Genomic DNA, 27,336 nt, shown 5'->3' with positions numbered 1-27,336 from the left:
CCAGCATTTTCTCCACAAAGTTCCAGGCGGGAATCTAGATTCCCTGACCGCAATTGCTGAAATCCAGTCGGTGCTAAGATTCTGGCGTGGATCAGCCTGTGAGTATTCGCAAATGCCAAGTGTTGGAACAGCCTGTAAGGGGCCAAAATTACCCAGAGACAATTGGCCAGAGCATGTCCGCAACAGTAGGACTACGCCTATGTTGGGGCTGCAGTTGGCCATTGTGCCAGCACTTGCAGGGCAACAGCTCACAAAACCGTGATGAGCCAGAGTAGGCTACATTAGTTAAACTGGTGCCTGGCTTATAGGAGGCCCTAACGTGGACCTGCCAGCCTGTGTGCTGAGTGTCAAGACCCAAAGTCAGACACACTCCCTGTTGGTCCTGTCAGTAAAGTGCCATGCCAGTACTGCGGTCACCGAAGGACCCGGCACTGGCCCACTGCTATGTGCAGCCCAAGCAAATGAGACATCAGAGAAAAGCTACTCAATGGAATGAAGCCTCCCCAGCACAGGGTGCACAGGCAAGCATGAAGGCAAGGCTAACATATTAGCACAAATTCCACTTGAACTGAGACTGTGTGAACACATTATTGGGAGTGACTAATATGCACCTGAGTTATATTCACACTCCCGCAGAAGGGAGAGGGACACCGGGAGAGCGCCTGGAGCCAGGAGAGATCAGGGGAAGAAGCAGGAAGAGGCACAGCACTCACCTGAATAGCACCCAGAGACACTAAATTGTTTTCTGTTGATATTAGTGTGTAGTATAGCATTCTATTGAATAATATAGTATTTTTACTTCTTGTAAAGATAAGCACCGAGTTGCACATTCCTTTATTGAATTGTTGATTGCTGCACTCCAGCACAACCCACGCTACCTCCATCGATGCCACTGAGTCAAGTGTGGAAGAGTTTGCACTTTGCCCAATTTATAGATTCATACTAGGACCCAACTCAGGAAATTAGAGGCAAACAACCTAAAGCCCCACAGTTGAGACCCAGTTGTTCCCAATAACATATGCAGCTTCTCCCAAATGTTGAATGTAAACTATTTCTCTTCTTTAAAATGAACATAGGAGTTTGACGGGTTTTGTCACATTTCATCATGAAACAATACAAATATTTCCAAAAGTAAAAGGAATAGCAATGTTAAACTGTCAGACTTGGGCTTTTTACTCATCATATAAGGAAACAGGTTCTTTCACTTACCTGCACAATGGCCAGCACAGGCTTGAATGTGGTGTGTTCTCTCTGCAGGGAGCTCAACAAGTTCTTGGAACGTTCAACTATGTCTCTGCGGAAAAATAACATTTGCACATATTGCCAGCATGAATATATTAATTATGCAACCACAAGTTTCTGAAAACGTTAAAAAATAATTAGTAAAAGGCGTTTAAAGACCACCTTAATTTCAAACTCCACGGTAAGGCCATAAACAGTTAATCTCAAGAGAACCCATGCAAGGCAGTCCTATATTGCTAGCAAAAGTAGTATTGACAACATAGCTGCTACTCTAATTAAGAACAAAATATTTATAGGGTAAGTAAACCTCCTCACAAAAACTCACAAAGTGCCAAAGCAAACTATCCAATGTGGCTCTAGATACAGCACGCACTGGCAGCCTGAGGACAGGGGCAGCCTACAGTATCCTGAAGAAGGTATCCAGATTTCCAGATGAACACCCAAGTGAAGTCCAGCACCCAAAAAGGCAGCTCGGGAGTCAGCAAGCAGCCCCCGATAACGTGCTGCTCCCCTGATCACGCACTGCTATGAGAAATGGCACTAAAAGCCCAAGAAGAGAGACCAGAGTTGAAGCGCACCGTTGCAGCACAAAGCAAGTAGCCTTGTCACAGGAACAATCCAGATGGAGAAACAACTGCACTTACTGCCTGGCCCTCATTGAGGAAGGGAGAGGCATAGCCTCAGAATGGAACCAGGGAACTGCAGAACCTCACAGGGGCCACTAGGAAGACGCTGCGAAACCAAATAAACCTGAGCCTGCTAAAACACGGAAGGGGTCTCCTACAGGAGCTGCACAAGTTCCCACAAAACACCTTTATCACCTTAGGGAGGAAGGAAATTCGAAGAAAGGGTACAGAAGTGGTGAAGAGTGCCAGTGAGAATCCCTGTGGTACCCTAAAATACCTAACATAGTAACCTTGACCATAAAGAATAAGCAAAACCAAGCCACAGCACATTCCCAGCTAGGGACTAGGAGATTTACTTATCAGCAGCGAGCGCACACCCTGCCTCTCATTAAGGCAAGTCCCCAATTGCCCACAGGTGTGGCTCAGATAGGAATTAATAAAAAAATGCCATAAAGATGCATAGGAAAAAGCAGTATGCCAGAATAAAACTAATATCATTGTGATGGATGGGGTAGATGTGCAGTTCTGAGTGGTCACCTCACGGTCAATCCATTCTTAATAAACGTCATGTTGTTAATAGTTTGCCTTCCTGAGGAGTGGTAGGTGTTAAATAAACAAATCTTTGGCTTCACCAACCCCTCGTCCAGTGGGAGTGGATGGTCCACTAGGCAGGCAGCAGAGTATTTTTGCTATGTATTTGAGTCATAAAAGGGGTTAACACCAAAGCATTGCAGGTATGGCTACAGAGGGAGAGACACCGTTGGATAAGAAAGACTCGAGGGTAGCCATCTATAAGAGGACTCCCCCCTAGGTAAATACAGCAGGACTGAGACCCTCAAGCGGCTGTCTGTTCTGGAGACAAAAATACCCTCCGAATGCATTCCTGGTCAGGGAGCATGGTTCTGCTCCATCCCAGAGAAGGAGGTCTTTTGAGAAGGGAATCATTGGAAACGGGGAGTAATGAGAAGAAGGTTATCCCCTTGACACCACACTTGATTATTGGTCAAGTGAACAACAGAAATGGAGCGGGAAACCGGGCTTCTTGGCATAAGGTGTACATTTCACACCCTCAACACGTGCCCCCTCCATAAACATACCTGCCACAGAAATCTGGGACCTCCTCGACGCCACCTCTCCCAACATAGCCTTCCTCACGGAAACCTGGACCAACCCCTGCTCTGATCCAGACATCGCCACCGCCATCTACAACAGCTACAAAATCACCTGCAAGGACCACGTCAACCAACCAGGAGGAGGAATCGCCATCGTCCACAAGAAAACCCTCCGCCTGACCACTCACTTGAATGGCCCAATGTAACCATGGAACACCATTTCCAGATCCAGACTAACCCCAACACGACCCTCCACGGCACCCTCGTCTGCAGGCCTCCCAGCCCCCACTCGCCCTTCACACCATCGTAAACTTCATCACACCCCAGGCTCTCGCATTCGATTACATCCTACTAGGTAACCTCAACTTCCACCTCCACCAGCAGAAACATCACCTCCAGCCATACCACCAAACTCCTCCGGACCAACCACCACTGAGTACATTTCGCCTTCACCACTCCCACTGCCCTCACCGCCCCCCAGTTGTAGCTGAAACTAGGCCACCGAAGAACATCTCACCGCCTTCCTCAGCACTACCACAATGCCGACATCAGCAGATGCCAACACCTCAGCACGCAACCTACACCAATGGATCTCCAACTGTGCAGACACTCTAGCACCCCTCAAGAAGGCACCCGGCAAGCAAACCTCCAAGAAAGCCAGCCGGTTCATTCCTGCCCTCCACGAATCCAGATGCACCTGCAGACGGCTCGAGAAGAGATGGAAGAACAACAAAACCCCAGAAAGCCATGCAACTTTTAAAACAGCCGTACACGCACACCACCTCCTCCTCAAAACCACAAAGAAAACAGCCCTCCAAGACAGAATCAAAACCAACGCACACAACAGCAAAGAACTCTTTGCCATGGTCAAGGAGTTCGCCAGGCCCAACTGCAAGACCACAGACGTCCCATACTCCAAAGAACTCTGCAACAAACTCTGCACCTTCTTCCACCCCAAGATCAGGCAGATCTACGACAGCTTCGAGAACCAAGACTCTGCCAAAATGGCCGTCACCACCGCACGCAACCATGCTGCACCCCAACAGATCCTGTTCAACTGGACTCCACTCACCAGACACGACACACTCAAGACCATGAAGAGAATCCACTCTGGAGCTCCATTGGATCCTTGCCCATATCACATCTTCAATAGAGCAGCCACCTTCATCGCCCTCAAGCTTCGCCACACTTATCTGCTCCATCTAAACCGCTGATCCGACTTACCTCAAGAACTTCAGACCTATCTACCTCCTCCTCTTCCCAGCCAAAGTCAAAGAGGCAAACACTCACCTACTAACACGGGTGAGTAGCCGCATTATACAAACTCCTGATTGATTGATCTCTCTGGCTTAAAGTCACCCCCTGCACTTCAAATCCCCTGTGAAGCAGGTTTGACATTTACCTCTCTTACAAGGGTTTATGGACAATAACTAGAGAATGTAACAGACCTGTGTACTGAGACTCAACACCTGGGATATGTATGCTTCTGACGGACTCATCTACAGACACACAAACTGTCAAAATGAGACTACATTTGTGAGGGGCCAATCTGCAGCAGAGTTAAAAAACAAACTGCATTCATGGGTGAAGAACCAAGTATGACAGCTTGCCATTGGGCTGTAGTGATGTACCTTCAGTTTTAAATCGGATAACAAAACAAAAACAAGCATTTGCAATGCAATAGGTCTCGCATTTATAGAGTTTAAGCTATTGGCATTGTAAATGACAATGACTTTTATTTAGGTTTTAAAAACCAAAACATAAATAAAATGCATTGTTATTTACAATGCCAATTGCTCAAACTCGCGTAAATGCGAGACCTATTGGATTGCAGTTCCTGTCAGGCAGAAGAATTGGGCGCAAAGGCATTGCGTTTCCTGGAGACTGAGGCTGGAGCGGAGAGGTCTGTTGTGCCTGTAAGAGCTCGCAGACTGCACTGTAAAAGCTGGACATTTTGATTCTCTTCTGAATGCAGCCAGGTTCTATGCCACCTCTTGCAAACTGCATTAGAATATAGACAGCCCGAGGTGTGTTTCATCCTCAGAAGGCATCAAATTTGTTTTTGCAGGTTTACATAGCGCAAACTCGACATTGGAGGCTTTGCATGAGCAACCGCCAAAGGCCGCAATTCGGTGTATCTTGCAGGCTCTCCTGTGCACACTCACTATCTCGGGGCTAGGTGCGTGAAATGCAGTCAAATGTGGCACACTGTTAAGGATTGCACTATGCACTTGCCCAAACAATTATGTTCACATCATCGTATTATGTGATAGTGAAATACAATAATTTGCATGGGCACACTGCTTATGCCCCCCAACGCATAGCTGCCAAGGTTTCAGATTGCTTATGTGAGACATTTCTCATAATTTCAGTGTAATTATGATGAGTGACATTCAACGACTGAGTCACACTTTCTCAGGAGCAAACTAACAATGGAGATGATGGAAATTTATAAATCGCAGAAATTATGACCATTTGAGCAACGAGAAACTCCAAGAACATCTTAAAACTGATGCAAACCACCAGAAATAGAAGGGCACTGGGATGTGAGCGATGGCCCCATAATGCAGCCTGAACCGGGCTTACTGGTGCGGACCTCAACTTTGAGCAGACTGCAGACAGTGACTGCAATGCAGAGCCCAGCTCAGGTGCTGTAACTTTACTTATTGTGCTGGCAGGGTATTGGCTGAGGAAGTTGGTTCAAATATATCTGTGACACTCGTTCCCCCCACTATTACCTGCTTTCTCTCCTGTGCAGTCACCACAGACTCCTTCAAAGGCAGCTTATTCTATTCCAGCCCCAGCTCCTCCCCTCAGATAGCAGGGCTGTGGAGAAATACCCAGTGGCATATAAGGCCTGACGAGCCCTGACTACTACCAGATATATTTAGTATGTTTCCATTACCATCCTGTTTGGTGGGGTCTGGTCCTGTGGGGAGGGGTGTTGCAATAGTACACACCACAGAATTAAAACATTATAAATACACAAACACAAAAAGACCTTGCAATAAAAAAAAAAAAAAACATTCTGCAATTAAAATACAAGTGAAACTAAAAAGGCAGCACCGCTATGCAAGGGTGTAAATGGTAGCATTAAGGCCCAATATTAAATAAAATACAATCATGCCTCCTGACTGTTAGTCTGCCAGTTGAATCTGAGCCGGAAGGATGTTTTCCAAGATAATCGTACCTGGTGACTTCGTAGGATCATTTTGACCCACAGTTCTTTGACTAAGCACGTACGTGCATGTTTGCAAAAACAATTTTTATTATATAACACAGGTACAGTTGCCAAATGTAGTGATCAGCATATCCGCGGTCTTCTTCCAGTAATAAACACCAGTGCATAATACAGTAGAGACCACTTTCAACTATCAGCGCACTGTCCCCAACATTTCCCAATGCAGACAATCCCTCCCCCCACCCACATGTCAGTGTACCAGAGTCACAGGTACCGGGATAATTCGATCGCGTAGTTAGCCGTTGGCGCGGCCGTGGGCCATTCCCCACCCCCATGGTCAGGTGCCAAGCAGAGCAGAGAAGGAAGCCCCCCCACCCTCAAGCGTGATCCATCAGCTGCCTCTCCGCCGCTACGCCGCTGCCTGTGGCTCCAGCGCTTCAGCACCCTCCTCCGCATCTGTGCCCCACCCCCGGAGGTCAGCCACTAGTGCCTCCCAGGCATGTGCCACGGCTAACGCCTTGTCATCGTTGCTCCGCAGCGCTAACTGCAACCGAAGCGTACTCTCGCTACCCGCCCATTTTGTAAAGGCAGCTCTCCACCTCGCAAAGCTGGGACCAGTTCTCGTTTTCCAGTGCAGGGTAATTTCTCTTTTAGCCATTACCAGCCCTAAGTCCCAAAACTTGCTCATGACTTTCGTGCGCGGTGTGTGGGGAAACCATAGCAGCAAACAAACTCCCATTTCCACCCCCAGTTCCCGCCCCGTCACCTGGGTCAAGCAATCAATGACCTCCCCCCAGTAGCAGCTCAGAACGCCACAGGACCAGAACATGTGCTTAAAGTCAGCTCCCTCCTCCCCACAGCGAGGGCACTGCGGAGTGGGACCCCCAAAACATTGAAATAGTTTAGCTGGCGTCAGATATGCCCTATGCAAGATGAAGTATTGCACCAATTGAAACCTGGCGTTACGCGTGCTCTTCCAGGCCCGTCTCTGCAATGTGGGCCACGTCAAGTCTGGAATGGGCTACCCGACGTCCCGTTCCCATTTAACCTTCAGTGCACTCAAAGGGGCTAGATGTTCCGTCGCCATTCTCCGATATAGGCAGGTAATGGCCTTGATTGTGCCCGCCGCCATGACCACATACTGACAGCCGGCAGCGGTCTGCGGTTCAGAGAGTCCCGAATTCCAGTGTTTTTGTAGAGCTGCCACCAGGGCTGCGTGGAGTAGATAGTCTCCCCTCGGGATCCCGAAGGAGTCCTGCAGTACCTGGAATGGCTGAAGCACTCCGTTGAGGTATAAGTCCCCCACCATCTGTATCCCTAGGTCTTCCCACTGAGCCAGCCCCGACCAATCTCCGCCGTGAGGGAGGGCCGTGCACATCCCTAAAGGGATCTCCGGGGCGTAGGGGTGAACAGTGCCGGCCGTCCGCAGGCTGCGGTTCCAACACAACCGGAGCGTTCGTTCCTCAAGCGTCAGTTGCGACAGCTCCAGCCGCTGCTGGAAGACAATAAAAGAAAGGACGTGTCGCGGGATCACCCTGCCCCGTGGGTCTTCGGGGCCCCTAAACTCCCTCGCTACTGCCTGCGTGAGCCATTGCATCTGGGCAGCCAAATAATACCATTCGAAGTCGGGCACAGCAAGCCCTCCCTCGGCTCTAGGCCGTCGCAGCGTGGCTAGCGCCACCCGTCGCCTGCCAGATCCCCAGCACGTACGTGCATGTTTGGCCATCAATCCCAAAGTCACACGCTGGTTAGACAATTAGTTGCTCCCTGTCCATATAGTCCTGATGAAGACCCCAACCTAAGGCTGGAATTGCCTTGAACACTCAGGGGTCGAAACGTTGACTACTATTAGCTCAGAAAGGTCAATGTACTGCTATGTGATATCATTGGAACAACTGACCGATGTTAGGCCGGATTGGTCTCACTCTGTGAATTTGATGGATATATATGACACTACCTCTCCCTTGTCCAATTCCCCCATGGTTTCACTTTGACCAACAACACACCATCCTTTTTCCTCCCATTCACTAGAGCACCTGTTCAATAATTAGAATCGTTCTCAAATGAAAGAGCAACTGCGTTGCCAGAAATGTATTGCATATCTGCTTTGAAAATAAATTGCATTTCTTGAAGTTTAACTTTAAAATTGGTTTTGTGAATGCTGTTTAGGTTATTTGATGCTACTGCGACCATTCTTTTGATATCCTGACTGTTTATAAGCAGCCTTGCACACTGTGCCCAGGAGAGTATTCTACAAGTGTGGATTTCACCAACTTTCTAATAACAAAACAAAGTGCCTGACTTGACCACCACCACTTTTCAAAATACGTCCCTCAAGTATGAAACAAGCTAAGAGTGACAGAAGGAGGGCTGTGAATTACTGTGTGTCTGGCTGCCTTCCTTCCTCATAACAAGCCATCACTTCCCATAATATGCCATGAAACTAACCATGGTGTCACAATAATCTCAATCACTTGAGGAGTCAATTTTTTGGGGGGAGCGGATATGTAGATTCACGTTTCTTTAGATTGGAATGCCCTAGAGCATTGGTGTTTCATGTATGTAAAACAGCTCCCTCGTAGAGTAGCAGAGTAGCCTAAATAAATGCAATATAGATGAGATTCAAAGTGTGTCCCGAACTCACCTGGCATTGTGTTAAGAAGTGCGGCGCTTCTGTACTGGGTGCAACGTAGCTAACCTGCCTTGAGACTGCCAGGGTGTCAGCACAGAAGTATCCTTTTCCTTCCGCTCAGGAATGGTGAAGTCCTGTCTGAGCTGTCAGCTGGCTTTGGGGGTAGGCTCAAGGTCGGCCTGTGCCAAACAGGTCAAGCGGGCTGGGACAGGAAAGGTGCATTCTGGGAATTGTAGTCAGGCTACAAGTCCTTCAAATAGCAAAGGAACTAATTAGCACGGGCAGTTGTATTAAAAACCAGACGTGTAGATAACGCACACAAGGGACATGTGTGTATTTCATATGGTAACACACAAAGCACACACAAATGAAATGGGTCCAACATATCTGTGCTTAACACAAATGAAACTCGTTTACTGCATATACAGATAAAACACCCAAGTGACCACCCTTCAAAGACCATCTTCAGCAAGCAGCACAAGGGATATTTACTCTTAAACTCGCTTAGCTCGGATAGGAAGGATGTAGTGAAAACGTGATGGCCGCAGGCTGGTGCAGCAGCTGGTGGGCCGACAGAGAGCAGCAAAGTGATTTTAATTGATGGCACCGGTAATGCCCACTCTAACCACACAGGGCACGCGAATCGCGACTTGTTAGGCTGGGAAACCATTCGAAGCAGGCCATTAGCTGAGTTGAGCACAGCAGGATCACACGTTGTTTTCAACATCAGGCTGCTAAATTAAACGCTCATTATATTACTATCCTAATGTTTACACAGACCTGTCAGCCGCAACAAGACCTGCATGACGCAACAGAGGTTTTCAGATCATTTTGTAAGGATCTTCTCATCATCCTGCCCCTACCATGACTGTGCGACCCGTCTCTCTCACTTCCAGTGAATGCCACTGCGCATGATTGAGAAGGCACCAATATAATTATTGCAGCGTGACGAGCAGCGGCAAACTAAAAGAATTGTTTGCAATGAAATGGGTCTCACGCCCTAGACAGACAGCCTAGAAGCACAGACACAAGCTGTTTTCGTGCAGCTGGGACTGGGAGCGATGCCCGGGGAGTCGGTCGAGCTTGAGGACTATGAGAGCGAAAAGAATTTGTGCAGCAAGCCGCCCAAGTGCAGCATTTTTTTCACTGCTCTCCTTATGCTCAATAAGCGTGCACATGCCAAGCACCGGCATCTCATTGTTCTCTACACCCGCGGTGAGTACCTCACCATGGCAGCAGAGCAGGAGGGCTGATTCCAGGCTGCTACTAAGCGCCGAGTCCATATCCGGTTTAACATGTAAATAAACCAGCATTGGCCGCGCGCGAGCGGCCGGAGACGCAATATGTGGTGGGGGAGGGGGAGAAGCGGGAGTTGTGTGTGTGCGCGTGCGTGATCGCGATCGCTCTGAAAGCGAAAGTGATCGCGATGACGCACGAGTTTTCAAAGTGCTGCTGGCGGCCGGCTGCACGATCGCGTGAACGCAAGCATTAGGCCAGCCAGCAGCACTTTGAAAATCCCACTTACAAAATGTCTCTCCGAGCCAGCGCATGCGCTGGGCTCAGCGAGACCTAAAAATGTATCTGGCATTGGGTGAGCTTATAAAATAGAACAAGAAAAGGACAAAAACACAACCATGTGAAGCCAGTGAATTTGCGTTTCGCATATTCAATAACTGCTGTAGCTGATACTCAACGAACAGCAGCAACTCTAAAGAGTTTTGAAATCAAGAGATCCAGAGGAAGTGGTGTAGCATATTCGATTTCTAATAATTCTTAATTTTTGTATCCATAATGCTCTGGAAACATTAAACTATACCACAAAAAAAGATAACTTTACATAATGTATTCAGCTGAAAACACTGAAATATGCAAATCCATCAATACTAGTGCTCCCCCACTTTTCATAATAGAAACAGTAACCAAAATGTTGGGTGGGCCTATTATACTGGAAAGAAAAGGACTAAAGCTACAACCATGCAAAATCCATGTGGACTTCACCCGGGAGATGCTTCTGCAATTGGCCATGAAGTCGGCCAGCATCCACTAACCCAAGACATTTTTGAGAACCAAAGAGTCCAGGGTAATTCAGGGAAGTAAGTGTAATATCTATAGTTGTGATGTAATTGCTCTCTGTGTGTTCTGTCATCTCTTTGGTGATGGAATGTCTATGCTTGAATATGAGAGTCACTCCCTGGAAGCTGTTGTGATGAGCGGTAATAAAGTTGACTTCCTCTCCTATATGTCTGGATTGTGGTCACCTCAATTGGCAACGAGATTGGGACGTACCGCTCATCTTTATTCCCACGTGTGCAGATTTTAAAACTGACAGCTGTGTTTTTTTAACGATGTGAAGGCAACTTTTTTGTCTATCAAAGATATCTCCGTGATGCCGATGGGACAATCGGTCTCGGCTAGCAGCTACCTGGTGTGAAGACAGCTTACTAATTTGTGCTACTCCACTTTGCAAGAAAAAACGAAGTTTCAAGCGTCTAATGTCAAACGGTTAAAGAAGGGGGAAGGATGCAAGAAATACCAAAGTTCAAACCCTCAGAAGTCATACGACTATTGAAGCGAGCAAAACGTAAGAAAATTAATGTAATCCTACCTTTGCTTCTGCGGTGACTGATCTGCTCACTGTCGGGTGATTGGCTTTACGTTTGGATGTGCGCAGGGTTGGAGGAGACCGTTAATCTTCACCCATTCATGCCGAGTTGAGAAATGATGACGTGGTGTGCGTGTTTGTTGTGACGCGTCCACGTTCATCGTGCATTCTCCTGTTGGCTGAATTCCACAAACATCAGAGAAATAGCATTCTCTTCACGTCACGACGTTCGTTGCCTGTGAGATCGGTGCGCATGCGAAAGTGGCAGTCACATCGGAGCATTTCCTCACAAGACTACTGAGAGGTATTTAAGCAGCTGTATCGACGGATATTTTCCCCGGGGAAAGGCAGTCTTATCACAGATATTTTCCCTGGGCCAAGGTACTGTACATTCTACACGGAGTTTACAGAGTTATATTCAAGCGTTGGAGCTACGATTTTTTCTACATTGCTACAGATGACATTACACAGACAGCGCGCTACTGCCATCTTGTGGTTTCTTTTGAAATGAAAAAGTGAAGATCTCTTTTTATTGTTAGAGCTATATCTCGCATTTTTCACTGTGCTTATACATGATTATTTTTAAAAGAGAGAGAAAATGATGATGAATATGTCAAATGTAGAGCTAGTTTAAAAAAAAAAAAAAAAATGTGTTTTGTACTATATATCAGTTTTGTTCTCCAAGCAAAAGAAGAATTTTCGCTGTGTGAGGGAGTACATTAGGTGTTTTTCTGCATAGTGTCCCTTGTAGAATTTGGTTTTAACATGCAGAATGTAGTGCTAGTTTTTATGGAAAATTAGTATAGTGTTATATCAGCTTTGTTCTCAGAGCAAAAGAAGAATATTCGCTGTGTGAGGGAGTATTTTAGGTGTATTTCTGTATAGTGGTCACTTATAATATTTTGTTTTTAACATGCAGAATGTACAGGCACCTTCCCCTTTCCTACAGCTTCCGGGAGACCCACCAGTAGAGTGGAAAGTATGGTACAGGGCATTTACGAAGTATCTAGGAGCCATAGGGGGCCTTAGATTTAGTGCCGAACGTAAGAGATTTATTCTTGAACACAACTTGGGTTTTGAAGGTCAAGCGGTTTTGAAACATTTACCTTTACCTGAACAAGTTGAGGGTGTTGAACCATTAAATGATTTTGATGAAGCCATACAAATGTTAGAAAAACAATTTGATGTGGAAAAGAGTTTAGTAGTAGCCAGGCATAAGTTTTTTTTACAAGGGAGCAACAAACGTCTGAGAGTATTGTGTCATATGTCGCTTCTCTACGTATATTGGCATCTGAATGTGAGTTTGAGAATTTTACGTCTCAACTCATCAGAGATCAAATCGTAGTACGATGTGGAGACAAAAAAGTGCAACAGAAATTACTGACGTTAAAAAATCCTTCACTTGAAGAAACTGTGTCCATTGTTAAGAGCATTGAGTTGTCACAAACTTCTTCAAATGAACTAAGGTCAGACAAATCTACGATTGGTGTTGTTAATGAAGGGAAAGTTGTGGGAGAAAAGAGTAGTGTCCCTGAGAGAAATAGTAATGATAGTAAAGGGAAAGTGCCCGCAGCAAGACAAGATAAAAAACAAATGCATTTTCAAAAGAAGAATGTCTGTTCAAAGTGTGGTTATCCTTCCCACTTTCCGAATTCACGAGTTTGTCCAGCTCGTAATGCTTCCTGTAGAAATTGTGGTAAACAAGGTCATTTTTCAAAAGTGTGTATGGCCAGGAGGAATATCAGTGCTGTGTGGGAGGAGAGTAACAAATTGGAGAGTGACACAGAAGTCGTAAGTTCCATGAGCGACTTAATGTTAGTAGTTAAGGATGACTGTGAGGAATGTCCAGACCCGATTGTTGACATCAGTGGATGGAAAAAGTTTGAAATTACTAGTTGATTCAGGAGCACGCATGACAATGATTACTGAAGACTTGTTTGAATCTGTGTGGGGTGACAAACATCTTGAACCTCCTGATAGAAGCCCCGTATCTTATGAAGGAAGGAAGATTCAGTTGAAGGGTTTTTTCGAAAGCACATTAGTGTTTGAAGAGAAAACTATCACTGGGAAAATCTATGTCGCTATTAAAGGGTTAAACGTCCTGGGGTGGTACCATCAAGGTCTATTCAGAATGACCCTTAGACCTGGTACAAAAGATCCAGTGTCTATTGTCAATGAATCAACATGTTGTGCTAATCCTTCAATCTGGGGAAGTAAATTCCCAAAAGTTCTCTGTGACTCTTTAGGTCTGATCAATGGTTTTAAACATCTTATCAAGGTAAAAGAAGGAGCAATTCCTAGCAAACACAAACTGCGTAATGTTCCTTTGAGTGTTAGGGATGACTTAACGAAAGAGCTAGAAAAGATGTGTGAATCTGGTGTGATTGAGCCTATTAAATCATCTCTCTGGTTAAGTCCCTTGGTCGTCGCACGGAAAAAAAATGGGAATCTCAGAGTCTGCATTGACTTACGCAGTCTTAATAAGAACATATGGGTGGATTCCCACCCACTACCCCGCATTGATGACAGTCTCGAAGTTTCAGGGTTTTGAATGGTTTTCAAAGCTAGATTTATCCTCTGCATATCATCAAGTTGAATTAGATATGTCCTCAAAACACTTGACAGCTTTTGTGTCACCATCTGGAACTTTCCAATTCAAACGAATGCCGTTTGGTCTGGCCTCTGCTGCTTCCGTGTTTCAACGTGTGATGGAACAAGTTCTGATGGGAGTGCATAATACTGTTGTATTCCAAGATGACATTTTAATAGCTGGAGTTTGCAGGTCGTCGCATGACAAGAGTTTGATGGAAGTGTTAAACAGGCTACAAGAGAAAGGTATAGTGGCCAATTTGAGCAAATGTGTTTTTGGTGTTAAGTCTATCGATTATCTAGGACCCTGCATATCTGGTGAGGGCATTCTTCCCAGAGTTGGCTTGATTGAGGCGATTGTTAAAGTTCCTTCTCCCAAAACCAAGGAGCAGGTGTCTTCGTTTCTTGGCATGTGTGAATTTTATTCTAAATTTATTTCCAATTTTTCGGCTAAGACTGTTCATTTACGTGAACTGTTGAAGAGAGGCACTGTTTTTCTGTGGGATCACAGGTGTCAAACAGATTTTGATCAAATCAAGGAGGATCTTGGGCAGTGTAACATTTTGACTCCTTATGACCCTTCTTTAGAATCAGTTGTATCTGTTGACGCTAGTCTTGATGGTCTAGGGGGCATGTTGACCCAAACGAAAGCTGGAAAGGAACTCACTGTTGGATTCATCTCTAGATCATTACGTCCTAGTGAGAAAAATTATTCTGTCATCGAAAGGGAACTCTTAGCTTGTTGTTGGGCTGTTGAGAGGTTTAAGAGTTTTCTTTGGGGAAGATCTTTTAAATTGTTGACTGATCACAAACCTCTAATTCCCATTCTCAATGGGGTTTTAGTGAAAGATCATACTCCTAGGATCGCGAGATTGAGTTCTAAACTTCAATACAATTTTGCAGTGGAACATATTCCTGGAGGGAAAAACATCAGACCTGATTTTCTCTCCAGGTTGCCATTGCCGGTGGTGCAGGGTGAGTGTTTACCAGATGAAGATGAGGAATGCTTAATTGCGAGCATTGATGTATGCAAAGAGGGGTGTTTCAAGGAGGAAGAATGGTTTGATGCGTTGAAGTCTGATTCTGTCCTCAAGGAAGTAAAAAGATGCATTATTCAGGGTTGGCCAAAGGAAAAACACCTGGATAGCGAACTGCAACCTTTTTCAAAAGTGGCTGATGAACTCTCTCTAGAAGAGGGGGAGATGATTTTACGGGGTGATTAATTTGTTTCCCCAGCTAGTTTGAGAGATCGTATAATTATAGCAGGACATGAAGGTCACTTGGGGCAAACATGTACCAAGCGCAGAATTCTTTCAATTTATTGGTGGCCTTCAATGGATCGTCATATAGAGAATATGGTTGAAAATTGTTTTACGTGCTGTTCCAGTGATAAAGTAATCAAGACTGTCACTCCTCCCAAGGTGAAAGTTGACCTACCTTCAGGTCCTTGGATGAAACTAGCTTTAGATTTCATTGGTCCATTTAATGCTTTACCAAATAAATATAGATTTGCTTTGGTAATTGCCGATTATTACAGCAAATGGTGGGAGGTTTGTTTTTTGACGGAACCTAATACAAATGAGGTTATCAAATTTTTGGAGAGTTTGTTTGCAAGGGAAGGTTTCCCTAAGGAATTAGTGTCAGACAATTGGGTACAGTTCGTATCCAAAGAAATGTGTACATTTTTGAATCAATCTGGCATTTTTCCATCGGCGTGTAGCTCTTTATCACCCACAAGGAAATGGTTTTATTGAGCGCATGAATCGTATTTTGGTTGATTGTGTGCAATGGGCTGTAGCTGGTAACATAGACATTAGAGGAGCTGTGCAGAGTATGTTGTGGGCTCATCGCACCACACCCGGTATTGAATTTGGGAAAAGTCCTTTTGAGTTACTGAGAGGGAGAGCTGCAACGTTTAACATGTGTCCAGCCTGGATGAAGGAGTGGGGACTATTGTCAAGATCAGTTTCCTCTTCTTCTGTAGAGAAAGTTGAGGTAAAGGTGCATTCTCATGTACTCAACAAAATCAATGCTAACGATAGCTCTACTAGTCTTTCAAGACAGAGGTATCATAAAGAAGAGTGGTCTCACAAAATCAAGGTGGGAGATTGGGTCAAGATAAAGATTCCACATAATGTACCCAAGGGTTTATCTAAATTTAGTAAACCAATGTGTGTTGACCTGGTTTCGCGATATGCTGTGAGAGTTGATGGTAAGAATTGGTGGAATGTAGCTCGGATTTATAAAATTCCTGACAAAGTTATGCATCAAATGGGTTTGAAAGATAATGCTGTTGCTTCTCCTAATAAATTTTCATCTGAGGTTAGGAAGAACGGATTGAGTGGAAGAAGTTCACCTTGTGATAATGCATCACAAGATAAGTCTACCTCATTGGTGAGGAGGAGCACCCGGATGAGATTTGTTCCCAAACGTATAGACTTATAGAATGTATTTGTTATCTTAGTTTTAATGGTAATGAAACTTTTCTTCGGTATTCTTTTATGGTTTCATGTCGTCATTTGTTTTTATTTTCATGTTATTTATTGTATCTAGTTTTATTTTTAAAGCTACTTTTTGTCTTTCTTTCATTTTCTATTATTGTGTTTTTGTAAAGAAGGGAGATATTGTAATATCTATAGTTGTGATGTAATTGCTCTCGGTGTGTTCGGTCATCTCCTTGGTGATGGAATGTCTATGCTTGAATATGAGAGTCACTCCCTGGAAGCTGTTGTGATGAGCGGTAATAAAGTTGACTTCCTCTCCTATATGTCTGGATTGTGGTCACTTCAGTAAGGCTTATATAGATTATACCAGTTTGTTACCCGATTTGTCCTGTGACAGTTGGTTAGGAAACCATTAGGACAAACTTGTTCCAAATAGTTTGAAAAACAAATCCTAATGTTAGACATTACAATTAGCATTTACGTCCCAAATACAATAAATTATCTGGCACACTGGTGCTGCTCCCTCTACCTTTAGGTGCATGTGCAAGAAGGCTAGAATTATTGCCATTATCAAACAAGCTCCTTTTTCAATTGAAAAAGGGAACTTTCTGCCTTATTAGTGGGGACAGTGTTTAGCTGGACTCTCAGACTTTGATATTTCTAAACACTTTACGGGATCCCAGCCCTTTTTGTTCAGCCTCCAGACTTGCTAGCTACTTCTCGAATCTATTCTATTCAAGTTGTATTATGGGTTTTGGGCTTAAAACAATGGACCAGGAATATCCCTCTCACGACTCTTTAAATGCATCACAATTATTAGTTTTAGACTGCACCTGCTGTTTGGTAGATGGCAGGAGGTGGAGGGCGAGGCCTTCAGTATGTTAGGGAAAGGAGTGCTTTGAAGGGTATTTACTAATCTCTGTGAGGAGAGGTCATAACTAGCTGGGTGCAGTTAGCTCACACCTCTTTGTACTTCAGTGGCACTTTGGCTGGAAACGGTACTGCTGGGCAAAGTTGCACTGCAGTCTAAGGCCAGGAGTGGAAGGTGACCTGGCCAGGATACATGAAAGGAGAAACAAAGCAAACCAGTTAAAGGGCAACAGCTCTGGAATACACATTGTCTATCTGGGAAGTCAGTATGAAGATAGGAGCTCAAGAACCATCAAGGCTTGTTGCTGTGGTCTTTTTCAACAAGGAGGGGTTACTCCGCTGAGTATTCAGTGACTAATAAGCAGCCAAGAGTTAGTGTCTCTCTGACGGCCAATTCCAGAGAGGCAAGGAAACAGTCTGGAGATCAAGTAGGAGGTGGAATTACTGGAGTGTCCAGAGTGCCTAGCTATCCTGCCCGTGAGAAAGGAAAGAAACAACCCTGCAGGAGGAGCATATAGTGGAATGGATGGACGTAACTGACCCCAGCATTGGGTCCGTCCAACAGAGACTCCGTAAGCAACTGCGCTGAAAGAGTCCTGAAATCGTCAAACTGGGCAGTGAGATCTTCGGTTTTTATCCCCATCGTGGCTACCACACACCTGGAGCTGTGTGCCCAAGCAGTAGGCCTGACAGAGCCGGGATAAGCGCCTGCTGGTAGCCCGGGTGCCCCTCAAGGGGATTGCGTGACCGCGGCAGTGCCAAAGAGTGCTGTTGGGTCTGGCCCACTGCTGAAGACCAAGTGATCGAAGAAGTGTTCATGGGGTGCCTTGTGACGAATTAAGGTCATCGCCAGAGGCACTGCATGATGAAGATAGCGCCTAGAGCGATCAACTGCGTGTGTTTTGTCATTGTGTGGCAGAAGAAGGGCCAAGTATTACTGGAGAAAACCAGGCCATAAACAGAGATCTACTGCCAGTCGCCTTAAAGATGCTCACCGACAAAAGTCTCAGCTGAAACATGCTGCTCAGTCATGCTGCCATGAAGACTGCCATGTGCAACCTGAAGTTACCTGCTACCGGTGAGTTTCTGCTGCCACAGGAGGCCTGAACAGGGGCCAGCACTGCTGCTACAAGCTGGATTTGAGACTAAAATAGTCTAGGCCTGAGACAAGGCATTGCTTAGCCCTCCCAAATAGAAAATACCGCCCTTCCACTCAAAGGTTCAAACAGGACGAAGCAATAAAACACCACCACCAGGAAAGGGATCTCACTTTTATAAAATGAGACGCATCAAAAGACTTTTGAGAATAAGGCATGGGGTTTTATTTGTGCAACACTATCAAAAAGACTTTCCCAGTTGTCATCCATCCATTGTGTGGATAGATAGATATATATACACACACATACATATACATACATATACACACACACACACACACACACACACACACACATACAAGCTATAATATCACACTTATAAGTAGGCAAATGAACTGCTATAATATGGAGTTAAATACAAGCAGATGATACTGGACATCCGCTGCAAGAAATCAGAAAGATATATACACTAAATACATCAGATGATTACAACCACTGAAGACTTGAACGTGCACACAGACTCGCATCATAATGTCAATAATCAAAAATAAATACCATCACTGGCTGTAAACTTCATCTTGGCCCACTCTAGACTGGAGGAGTCACAGACTGGAGTCAAGAGACTCAGCAAACTGGGAGCTGCTGCACTGTAGACTTGTCCGTCATTCAGGCCAAACAAATCCCAGTCTCCAAGTCAACAAACCCCAGCTTTATAATCTCAAAGCACACTAAAATATTCCGAGAGGACCTCCTCTGCGCCAAGGAAACTTACTGGAGTTGGCCACTTTCCATGCAAGCATTCCAAAGGCAAAAGAGTTCTTGTGTTCCTTCTGCACTCACATGCTCCAGCCTTTATCTTAATGAAGCTTACAAAGGTCTCTAGCAGTACAGTCAATCTCCAAAAGTACAGCTACAAACAACCTTGAAAGTGAATAGCCTAAACAACTTGAGTAATCTGGGGGCCTGCCTGTGCGCAAAGCTCAAGCTGGACAGCGTCAGAATTCAAGATGGCAGGAGGGCATGTCAAAGCCAATAGTAAGAACTTCATAATACTTCCCAATGTACAACATAATGCACATTTCAGCACCACTTCATAGAACACTGCACTCAGAGACCAAGAAGTACATTCCAAATCTCTCTCTCAGGCTTCCAAATGCACATCCCACACGTTGTTTCTGGCAAGGCTGTTCTACTCTGTGAAAGCTCCCACTCCAAAACTACAGACACAAAAAAGAAATCTTCAAGGGCAAAGGGCACATGCTGGAAACATGTTGTCGTACATTCAAGCTAGGATAAAGTAAAACACCAAAAGTCAATTGAAATAATGGTAATCAAAGGTCATCATGTGGTTTCAAAACAAGGGGAGGGCCTTTAGCACTACAGACACCGAAAGCGAAGACCAAATTTGTGGGGTGGGGCCGCTTCACCTGTAGACAGCATCTCAAACTCTGGATATGTTGGGAGAACCACACACAAGGGACAGGTGGATGGGTAGGTAAGCTAGCTGGAAAATACTCCTAGAAAACGGCTCATTCGTAAATCGGGTATCCTTGCAATATTGAATGTGTAGAAGAACATAAGAGCCAGATGTACGACCCACCAATTTGCGACTTGCAATTTGCTACTTGCAAATTGGGATGTACAACAGAGTCTTAGACACTGTTTGCGATTGCTAATGGGGTCGCAAATTGCTTGCCTCATTAATATTAATGAGGCAGGCACAATTTGCAACCCCATTAGGAATGGCTAGCACTCGGGGATGGTGGTCTGCTGGGGTCAGCAGACCCCCATGTCTGACTGCTTTTAAAAATTGCTTTTTTTTTTGTTTGTTTTTTTAAATGCAGCCCGTTTTCCTTAAAGGAAAACGGGATGCTTAGAAAAAATTACAAAAATAAACTTTTCAGTTTCATGTTTTAAGGGCCCTGGACCACTGCCTGCTCTTAAAAAATATTTTTGGACAAATTCCCAATGGGGAAGGGTTCCCCTGGGGACCCCTTCCCGGTTGCGAAAGATTTACTACCACTTGACGTAGGTGGTAAATTGCGAGTGTTTTGCAACCGCAATTGCTGTCGCAAAACTTTTATACATACAAATGCGAGTCGCTATTAGGAAGGGACACACTTGGCACGCCCCTTCCTAATACCAAGTCGCAAACCTCATTTTAATAAAAATCGGTAAAATTGACTGATTCTCAAAATGAGGTTTGTACATGGCCATGCCTTAATTTGCGGTCGCAAACAGGCCGATTGCCCGTTTGCGATCGCAATTTAGGATCGTACATCTGGCCCCATGTTTTCTGTGTAATAAACTACTTGTCTTTTACACAAAGAGAAGCACGGCTGGACGTTAATCTCATTGCGCTGCTGGGGGGTAGTTGTTGATTACTGAACTAGAGTACCCCACACTAACCTCCCTGAGAAGCCTGTGACTGCTTCCCCTCATTACTACGGAGTCTCAAGTGCGTAAAGGGTCGTACTTGGTCCAGTTTGCAAAGCCACAGTTGCTAGGGCATTTGGACAGCAGCTGTAAAAGACTTCAGGCCCGACAATATTGGTTTAGCAACCCCGGTCTGCCACATAGACTCCTAAGCAGGGTTGGTCACAGCCTATCTGCAACACCTAACAGAGGCGTCGTATATAGAAACACAAAAGTAATAGTGTCATGTAGGTCATAAATTAGCAGCAGATACATGCGGGTGATTATTTGGCTATCTAAAGCAAAATAGACCCAGACTATCTCCCATATAACAAAATCCACATAAAGGTCTGAGGCACACTAGTGGTGGGAGCAGGAACTCTGACCTCTTATTCAGTGCCATTCTCACCTCTTTTGAACAATGCACAGTTTACCCCAAGTATGAACAACAGATTGTTTGGATATTGGAAAAGAAGTGCTAGGTTACAGTAGGAGACTTGTTCTACAGAGACCAAGTCAAGACTTTTCAACAGCTTAGGAAGCAGTTGGGGTTTCAAGGTGAGGAAAGGTAGCAATACATGATAATCAGACATTGGGTCATACAACCCCGAAATAGGAAAGGTCATACAATCCCAGATTAGGAAAAGTTACTCTAGATCACTTGCATTTGAAAAATTGTTCAAAACACTTCACAGACACGAGCTATCTCCTCTATGTATTAGATACCTATGTAGGCAAAGGAAAACACACTTTAACCCTTTCAGAAACAGTGGGGAAAAGCGGGCAGCCACATTAGATGAGGATCAATGGGAACAGATCCAGAGGAGACAACACACACAAGGAAAGAAGACACTGTAAATAAATATTCTAAATAGACGCTTGCTGGAGGGGCATGGTGAACAGGGTACAATGGTTCATATCCTTTGGGCCTGTCTACACTTGCACAACTATTGGAATGAGGAGCTGACAAGTATACATACAATCAGTGTTTCGGACCTAGCCAGTTATCCATCAGCAATATTGCTGGGTTCACTCTTGAAGAGATGTATCTACTATACAGCACTAAAGGGAAAACAATTCATGTCCCGTTATTGGCAGCAAAACCAACGATTCTAGATTTATAAGGAAAAGAGGAAGCACCAAAACATAACCTGTGGCTACAGAAGTTGTGGTTTCTCGTAGCCTAGGAGAAAGTGGACAAAGGCACTTGATTTCAGAAATGATGGGTACCAGTGATCCAGTTTCTAGCACAAGACTGCTCGTGTGACCATCCCAAGAGTCTACAAGCCGCAAGACTGCTGAGCATTTTGAAAGTGGAAAGGGTACTCAGAGGAGGCAGATTCCCTAAAATGTTGATGGTTTTGATAGGAGGCAAGCAGTTTAAATGCAATAACCAAATCGAAGCTGTGGGTATTACAGAGCTAAAAGGGGGACACTCATTATTATTTTAATTATATTGAAATTGACCAACTAAATGAGAAGCAATGTCCATCCAACCAAGAGACCCAAAAAGAGGTATTTGGAAGGCAATATATTTTGGTTTTAGGTGTTTTAATTTGCCAAATGGAACACAGCTGAAAGCCGTACATTGTTGGATAGGGTGATTGAACTGCTTTACAAATAATCAATTCTGGAATATCATGCAAGTGCAACAAAAGATGGGACAATCTCTCGCTCCAAAATGTGTTCTTCCCTCCAAATATTTTTCAGGCTTTGATCCTCCAGTTTTCCTACAGACATGGCAAATAGCGAGTTAGTGATGTTTCAAGACCTATTTATGATGCATTTCAGACCCTCAAAGTGTGACAATTCAAATATCTATGAAAAAAAGGCTCAAGCTACAGTGAGTGCTTGGAATGCACGTTATCCAAAGATGCCTCAGAACTTGTGTGTGTTGACTGAATATTTTTTATATATTAGAATGTTTCCTTTCGCCTTTTTAGTTCTGCTCGAGGCCCACAATTGGTTAGCTTTTTAAGGGTCATGCATATGGTGTATTGTCTTACATCAACAAGTGCATCTTTTGTAGGAATAAAACATTCACACAGTTTTTATGCACAATGATGAGAATTCTCTTTCTTTTAACCACACATTCTCAGCCTCAGGGTTTTAGTGTGAGCAACACCTTCAGTCGTGAAAGTTGTGGCTGAATTAACCATTTTACTTTGCAAAAATGAATTGCTCTACATCTTTTTTTCCCCCAGCAGGCTGAATTACCGGGTAGCTCCCAAGACCATTACTATGCAATTACCATCGAGGCTCTGTAAAGAAAGATGAAGAATATTAACCACATGTAAGCTAACCCATTGGAAGTGTATCCTAAGATGACCAGTTATAATTGAGCATTATTTAGTACTAGGAGTCCACTTTCAACAAGGCCATCAGAGCTTCCATGGTGAATGTATTAATAGAGATGTGGAGTGAATGAACAGTCTAATGTATCAGGGCCCCCTAACTCACAAAAAGCCTTGGACGTGGAGCTACAATACTCCTATTCCGTCTCCGGAATGAAGAGTAGAGGTCCCTACCTCAATCTCTCCCAAACGCTCAAATGGCCAGACTTTAACGGTACCGAATCATACCATCCAACTAAATCTCCTCTTCTAGAAAGGTGCAGGAGTGCCAAGGCAGGGGCTACGACCACGGTTATACTGCAGGACTCATGCTTCCACAGCAAAACAATTGCCCACTGCTCCAGCAACAGTCTCTGCTACACAGCTTGACGTTCCTATTCTCAGGCTCCCACCACAGTGACGGAAAAGCCTGCCAATTTTGACAGGCACCCTTCTGGCTCTTTAAAGAACCACCCTCCCCAAGAACATTTGGCACCAGGCCAAGCCTCCTCTCCGTTTGGAGATATACTCTACCTCTTGGTCCCATACAGGAATCTCCTTTGTTCTACAATTCTCTAAGTGATAGTGAAGCTGGCCAGCGGAGTTGTCTTCTACCCAGCCAACGGAGTGGTCTACCATCTCCGACAACTTTACTGGCTGCCAGTGAGAAGGAGAAGGTTATTAACAATATCCTACATAATGTAGGAAATCTTCCATAACTCAGCCCCCAAATTTCTCTTAAATATTTTTTTTTATATGTACACCTCCCAGAATCTCCGATCTGCTCACAAAGTCATCTTTGAGGTGGCCCGTGAACTACAAGAAATAGGGTGCGAGCGCTTTCAGGAACCAGGGAGCTGCAATATGGGACTTGATCCTTTTTGAGATACAATCACAAATTACGCAGAAGCAGTTCAGGAAAGTGCTAGAGATCTGGCTATACAACCCCAGTATCTAAATGGCAGATTCTCAATGGCAGCAGCAATTCTTCTTTCAAATCTACTTAGCTCCAAGAGGCTCCTTCGGAATGATAGATGCACTCTACCACTCCCCCAACCCTACAATGTATAAATCCAACACTATTGCGTTCCTAAATACACCATCCATGGAAGGCTCTCTAATGTAACCCCACATTAATGATTTCCAACATACGCTTGCTTATCACATGTACGGCATACCATAGTCCACCAAATGCACAACTAGTGTGTCTTATTAAATCTATCCTCAAGTATGTTTCGATCAAATGAACCATGATTCCGAAACACCATATCCATAACTGTAAAGTCACTCTGCCCAAAAAAAAAAAAAGGAAGAACAAAAGCATACTTAATCATGGCAGTCCTTCTGCAGTTGACGCTATATAGTAGCAGTGTTTTAAATGCAATAACTCAAACACGGTCCAACCAAAATCACTTCTGTTATTCAAACTGAAGATACAAATTCTCTCTTGACTGACACTTTGAATGTCGTAACCCCTAGAGAGTATACATGCGCATGGGATGTTGATCCTAGCTATGCAAATATCATATTATAGTTTTTCTTACTAATGCAAAATATTGCAATCTCTCCCAGGATTACATTATCAGCACTGATTAAGCTTTTTTTTGTTTTTTAAACAGACAAGTCGCAAAACAGGCGTTTGTCATTTGTTCATTGGATTTTGATTTGAATTCAACATTTATGGAAAAAAAAAATTCAAGGGGTAAATTAATAAAGGAAAACATTTTTTTTTAAAAATTCATTTTTTACTTCAATTGGTCTATTAATGACTTACAAGTTGCTTAAATATCATTAACTATTTGGCTCCGCTTTATTTTCCCTATTTTGCACTTCACCAGTCCGCCAACACCCGTGGTTGTTCCCTCTACCATGTCACAGATTTGAAAGAGGTTTAGGAATATGGCCCCTCTTGCGATGTCGGTCGGAGTTTCCTTCGTCCGACACAGTCTTGGTGTGGGAACTGACCGACCATAGGTCGGCGGTTCCAAATACCGTGGTTTCAATGTGACCACACATGGTGCAGTCGCAAACTCCCATTTCTCGATGGGAGCTTGTGCGGCGGGCGGAAAACGCCCGCCGCACAAGCTCCCATAGAGAAATGGGAGTTTGTGTAAATCCTTACACCGTGTGGGTGCCTGCCACGTGGTGCATGGATTTACAGGGGGCACCTATGGTGCCCCCTTGCCCCCCCCTCCCCCCCCAACTAGAAAGCCCAACATGGAAAACCTGTCAGAAATCAACACCATAATCCAGACGACAGAAACGCCATCCACTTTGTATTATGGTGGGTTTCCGACTGGCTGACGGGCTCCCTGAGCCCATTGGAAGCCAGCATGAATGACTGGCCGGTTTGAATTCCGACTGCCATAATCCCAATACGGCGGTTGGAATTCAAACCAAGGATGTCGGTCAGAGGCTTTCAGACTGACATCCTAATGAGGGCCTATATATCTCTCTCTCTCTCACACACACGCGCACACACGCACAAAGAATGTGAGGGGGGGGGAAGCTACTGGAGGCTCAAGCCAGATGCCTGGCTCTTTGTACTGCATGACTCGGCTTGAGGTCCGCTTGGAACTTCGGGCCAAAAATGAGCAGAGTCTGTGTGGCTCTGCTGCCTACCCTCTTCTCAATCACCAAGCACCCAATCCATCTAACCTATGCCTACTACTGCAATGGAGGGGGTGCTGCCCAGAGCAGTTTTAGATTCTCATATGGGTTGATAGTTTAGAACCCAGCTGTGTATGTGCTCCGAAAAGAATGTTATGCTAATTAATTTTCTCCAAGCCCTTTCACTGCCTTCACTGAAGGTTTTGAGCCTCTCCTAAAATGGATTTGTGTTGTGAAGGGAAACATGCGAAAGCATTTTCCATAAACTTTGTAATTGATTCTAGAGAGTTTTTTTGTTGTTACTTGACTTAACATGTAATATATTAATTTACAGAGTATTAATTACCCACTGTAGTGATATAGCTACCCCAGTGGCGTAACGAAACTTGAGGAGGCCCCCTGCAAAGTACATGGAGGGCCCCCCCCCCCATTCTCCACGCCAGTCAAGAGGTCTCAGGCCAGCGACCCGCCATACTGCAGGGGCTCACCCTAGCCATAAAAAAGGATTCTGGTTCCTCCATTGGTCACATCCGCCCTATCATCGGGCGATTTACATACATCAGTAAATATTGCTGCTGCGCCCTCTAGCAAAGTTACATAACACTGCCTCAAGCCGACCCACCAAAAACATCCTTCTACATGATGACCCACCTTCAAGCAAAGCCCGCTCAGTTGACCACCTCCAAACACAGACCACTGCCTTCGTGCCTGCTACTAACACATCCATTAACTCTACTCTCACCCCTACGAAACCCGCAGTTAAGCTTTTCCGTCCGCCTTTAAAACCACCCCTCGATGGCACTGTGAACCCGTGACTGCCGCCCACTGCTCCCCTGTCCACCACCGACCGAAAGACTGATGGCCGGTCCCCATCTAACCACTGCCTACCAGTAAAGACAGAGCCTTTCAGCTGCTGCTCTCCCCAATGCCACTGTGGTAGTTTAAAAAATGTTCAACAATCTCTAAAAATGACCACCCCAAAACAGTTCTTCCTGCTAGCCTCTCCGGCATCAAAGCCATTCCTGCTGCTTTTCATCCTCTGCATGATGCACACAACAATATTAAATGTAAAAAGGGGCCAATTTGTTTACTCACACCAAACTTATTTTACACGATGTACCCCACTAAACCATAACTCCTGTCAAAGGCAAACCTGATCCCATATGTAGCACCAGTTAGCAAGTACCCCAAGGACAAACACCGGAGAAACTGCGCCATTCATGTAATTTAACCTACAATGACAACGTAGCATTTCCACACCCACTGTCAGCCCAGCGAAGTCTGCAACCGCACAGTAACCTTCAATATTGGCAACGTCTAAAGCGCATTTCCACTTCCTTTCATTGGCAGCTCCTGTGTCATATACCTATGCCTTCTGGGTGGCATCTACCACAGCATTCTTTGTCTCCCTAAGACTAACCGAATGCTGTCAGTGAACGCTTCTCTTCCCCCTTCCTTACTAATAACTAATAGAGAACAACGGAAAAGATATATAGTATTTTCTTATGCACTTGCTGCCCGCAGTCCTCACCAGATCCACATGTATCAATATTCTACTGTCACACCATCCTGTCAACCCTATT

The 27,336-nt window shown here is 44.8% G+C and overlaps 1 protein-coding gene across 3 annotated transcripts in view; it reads right to left on the bottom strand.

Annotated features, from left to right (window-relative positions):
• The window catches only part of MTHFD1L (methylenetetrahydrofolate dehydrogenase (NADP+ dependent) 1 like), a 1,409,858-nt gene that overhangs the window by 1,339,479 nt on the left and 43,043 nt on the right, over positions 1–27,336 (bottom strand). For all 3 annotated transcript variants that reach the window (XM_085612491.1, XM_085612490.1, XM_085612492.1), the window contains exon 2: positions 1,210–1,294. In XM_085612491.1, the coding sequence (XP_085468617.1) occupies positions 1,210–1,294 (85 nt within the window). The remainder of the gene's footprint in view (positions 1–1,209; positions 1,295–27,336) is intronic.

Source organism: Triturus cristatus, chromosome 6 (assembly GCF_964204655.1).
Source record: "Triturus cristatus chromosome 6, aTriCri1.1, whole genome shotgun sequence".
Taxonomy (NCBI): domain Eukaryota; kingdom Metazoa; phylum Chordata; class Amphibia; order Caudata; family Salamandridae; genus Triturus; species Triturus cristatus.
Note: the sequence above shows the minus strand (reverse complement) of the source record. Positions and strands in the feature narration are given on the sequence as shown.